The 3,687-nt window shown below is 54.9% G+C and overlaps 1 protein-coding gene across 1 annotated transcript in view; it reads left to right on the top strand.

Annotated features, from left to right (window-relative positions):
- Positions 1–1,213: 1,213 nt before the first annotated feature.
- The window catches only part of PLEKHN1 (pleckstrin homology domain containing, family N member 1), a gene marked incomplete at its 5' end in the record, with an annotated part of 23,065 nt that continues 20,591 nt past the window's right edge, over positions 1,214–3,687 (top strand). The window contains one exon of the mRNA XM_010152886.1: positions 1,214–1,313. Within this exon, the coding sequence (XP_010151188.1) occupies positions 1,214–1,313 (100 nt within the window). The remainder of the gene's footprint in view (positions 1,314–3,687) is intronic.

The following is a 3,687-nucleotide window of genomic DNA, read 5'->3' as shown; positions in this document are numbered from 1 at the left end:
AACAACTGTCACGCTCCTCTTACTTTAGAGGGAAACCCCCAAATCCCGACACTCTGCCCACACGATTTGTTTGTAACCCCGAAGGAAGACACAAGGGAAAACGGCTGTGAAACCCTCTGGGCACTGTGGTGCTGGGCTGGCCGGGGTGGCATTCGGGTACCACAGCGACGGACGGCTGTCCCAAAATAGAGCTTCCCAGGGAGTGCAGAGCCAGCTTCCAGCCCTTCCCACTGCCCGTGCTGCTGCCGGTACCCAGGCAGAGCCCTCCCATCCCGAGCGCTCTGGGCTGGGAAGGAGCTGTGTCGGGAGCCTGGGCGATTCCTTACAACCTGCCGGACCCATCTACGTTGGGCTCACGGGCTGGGCTTGGGACAAACCCCATCAACTCTGCTGGTTGAGGGGTTTCTAATCAAGAGCGGGTGCTGAAACGCTTGCCCTGGACTCCTGTGCTGCCATAAATTGGGAGCAAACCTCCAGGAGTCTGTGGGGTGAAAGAGAGGGGATCAGCTAGGGAATTTGGACCCTGGGGGGGTGACATCGGGTAGGTGCAGTGGAACAGCCAAGCCCCAGAACACCGCCTGTCCCCGTTGCCTCCCGGCTTCCCACGCTCGTGACTCGCCGTAGAGATAAGCCTGGTTTCTGCCCAACAGAACGCTGCGATGTGGTCGAAAGAGAGAGCAACGGCTGGGAAGTCCCAACAAAGCAGCCGGTGCTGCTTAAACGGCACCGTAACTGCTCGTTAGTGGTGTGCGTGCACGGAGGAGCTGGGGGCCTTGCTGGGAGTGGAAGGAAAGAGAGGAAAACCGCAGAGATAGAAATAAAACCTGTTTGTGAATATATGTTGGTGTATGTGTACCCATTCATCTCCACTCCAGAGGCTTTGGAATAGTTGTCAGGGCTGGATTTGGTCTTTCTGTTTTGCAATGGAACATCTGGTCCCTCTGCTGATTTGGAGACACGGATGAGCCTAGCTGATCGTTTGGTTATGCAAAGACATGTAAAAAAGCAAAGAAACACCAGCAAATGCAGCACAACCCCCATTACAATTCTCCCAGGCTGTTTATCAGCCCTTTGCCAGGCTGGGATGATTAGAAAGCCCGTGACAAATTGCTTATTTAGCTTTCTGGCTTCCTTATTTCTGGGCAGAATTCACTACGCATCAGTCTAGAGCTGTGTTTGCATGTGTGTTTTGGTTTTTTTCTCCCCTCTGTAGGCAAAATGGCAAGAAACAACTGCCCAGCTTTTTCAGTACAGAAGGAGGACAGGAGAGAGATACAACCACAGACAAAATTCTGCAGTATATTCCAGGAAAGGCAAGTACAAACACATCCAACCCCGCTCCCCACAGCTCCCACAGATTATTCCCACCCATCCCAAGGACAGGGCTGTGCGGAAGAGGGATGATGGGTCTGGATCTGGGGTAGCAGTAGGTCGGTCTCAAGGAGGTAGAGGTCACATCTACAGCCCAGGAAGGGATGAGCATCAGCAGACCTGGCTGCCCCAGGGTCCCAAGTCGGGTACTGAGGGGACCTACTATCAGCCAAAATGTGTGACAGGGTGGGAGGGTTTTTGGTGACAGTAAAGCAGGCAGCATGGTGGGAATACCTCACCCAGCTCTTTGCTCTTGGTTCTTTTTTTTCTGGGAAGGGAAAATGAGAGGGAGCATTCAAAGGTGGGATGATTCATTCACACGCTGGAATGAGACGGAGCAGGCAGTGTATTAGCAATAAGCCTTGGGAAGGTAATCAGGAAGGGCAGGTCTGTCCCGGGCACGTACCAGCCATGTGGCGTTATGGCCCATTTTCCAGCACTGTTTGGGGAAAACAAAGGTGAAACAACGGACCCCAGTATGTTCGCTCGGTCCCTTTGTGTGGGCCAGGGGTGAGGACCAAGCTTTGGAGTCCTGTTGGGTTGAGATGCCATGCATCTTGTGTGCTGCGTGGCAAAGAGGCTGTGTGGATGTGGGGGAAAGGGAAACTGAGGCAGAGACTCACAGCGAGACAGAGGTGATTTCAGAGGTCAGCAGCATGGCATTATCTCTTGGGTTTGAAGCTGCTGGCTAGGTGTGTTTAACTGGTCACGAGGTGCGTGTCAAGGGCTCGGTGTATTGCAGGACCCGGTTCTGAGCAGCCCCGCTGACGTACTTTGGGTTGCTGCAGAGATTCAAACGCCTGCTCCCCACAAGCAGGGGCCCTGTAGCCCCCTTCTACTCAGCTGCTCCCAGCTTGGCCCGTTCCAACCCAAAGGACCATTTGCTTTTCCTCATGTCAGCCTGAGAAGGGAGCAGGACTGACATCCTACTGTGAGGTGGCCGTGGGTAAACACCATCCTCTCCTGGGGAACGTGTCTTGAACATACAGGTGGGAAGCACAGCAGGACTGGGACGGTTTCACAGTCCTGCCCGTTATTTATGAATGAGAGCAATGGGGATGTGGCATGGGCCTGGCTCCCTGCACGACTCAGCTGGCATCCCAAAGGGTTGGGCATCACTTGGCGGGACCAGGTCCAAGACAGATTGTGGGTGCTTCCCCTGGGGAACAGGGAGAGCTGTCATGTTAGTGGATCCTGGAAAACGAATCCTGCACACTGACAGAACAAGAGTCACCAAGAGTTTATTCATTTGGGATCACAAGAGAGTGTGGGATCTCTTCAGGGAAGGAAGGAGGGTGGAGCAGTTGTTTGGATGTTACCCTCGCCTGGGGCTGATGGGATTCAAACTCCCTGCTCAGCCGCAAAGCTTCTTGTGTGGCCTGGAGAAAGCCTTGGCTTTTCCCTTTCCCACTCCGGTCTTTTCAGAAGAAACACCTCCAAGAGCAGGAGGTAACCAGCTGCTGCGGGGCCAGGTTAGAGAGGAGCCACCAGCCCAGGACTCTTCTGATGCTCTCTCAGAGGAGATGGGCTCACCAAACCCCTGGCCATGACAGGCAGTGTGGGACTGGGACAAGTGACATCCCAGAACACCAGCCCGCTCTGGACCCTGCCACAGGCAGCTGGCACACAAAGCCAGTGCCTTTTGCTCCCACCAGCCTTCTGCCCTGATTCCCACACTTCCCAGTTGTGGCTTCTGTGAAGCGGTGCTTCTCATTTTCTTCTTTTATCATTAAACAGCAGCTTTCGGAGCCCCAGGGCACCAGCCTTGCAAGGCTGAGCTCTTCCTGCTGCCAGGGTTAGTGATTCAGCTGGGAGTCACTGGGGTCTGCAGGGGCTGAGGCAGGTTAATAATTAACTTGCTCTACCTGTAGGATGAGGCATCCCAGAGAGCAAGAGAACATGTCAGGGCATTTGCGCTGCCAGAGACCCGCTGCTTCACCAGACCCTGAGAGAAAGCAGGATTCCGGTGATCTGCACTGCCTCGAACGCAGCGGGATAGCTGAGCTAACGGGAACGGTGCTCATCAGGATGGGGCTGGGGGAGGAGAGTGCCTGCCACCAGCACAACCCAGCCAGGGCAGTAAGCAGCTGACTGGGGAGGATTGCAGAGGAATGCTAAGTGCTAGTTCCCTTTCATTTTGGCAAGGCATCCCCACCGTATCAGGGGTGCATGGGCCAAGTGATGCTTGTGGAGGAGGCTGTGACAGCCCTGGTCCCTCACAGGACATCATGGGGTTCCCAGAGCTGCTTTCAGGGGGGTGGCCAGATGCAGACCGTGCTGGTGGCTGTGGCTATAATGCTCAGAGAGGGCAGGGAT

Source organism: Eurypyga helias, unplaced genomic scaffold (assembly GCF_000690775.1).
Source record: "Eurypyga helias isolate BGI_N326 unplaced genomic scaffold, ASM69077v1 scaffold36205, whole genome shotgun sequence".
NCBI lineage: Eukaryota > Metazoa > Chordata > Aves > Eurypygiformes > Eurypygidae > Eurypyga > Eurypyga helias.
Note: the sequence above shows the minus strand (reverse complement) of the source record. Positions and strands in the feature narration are given on the sequence as shown.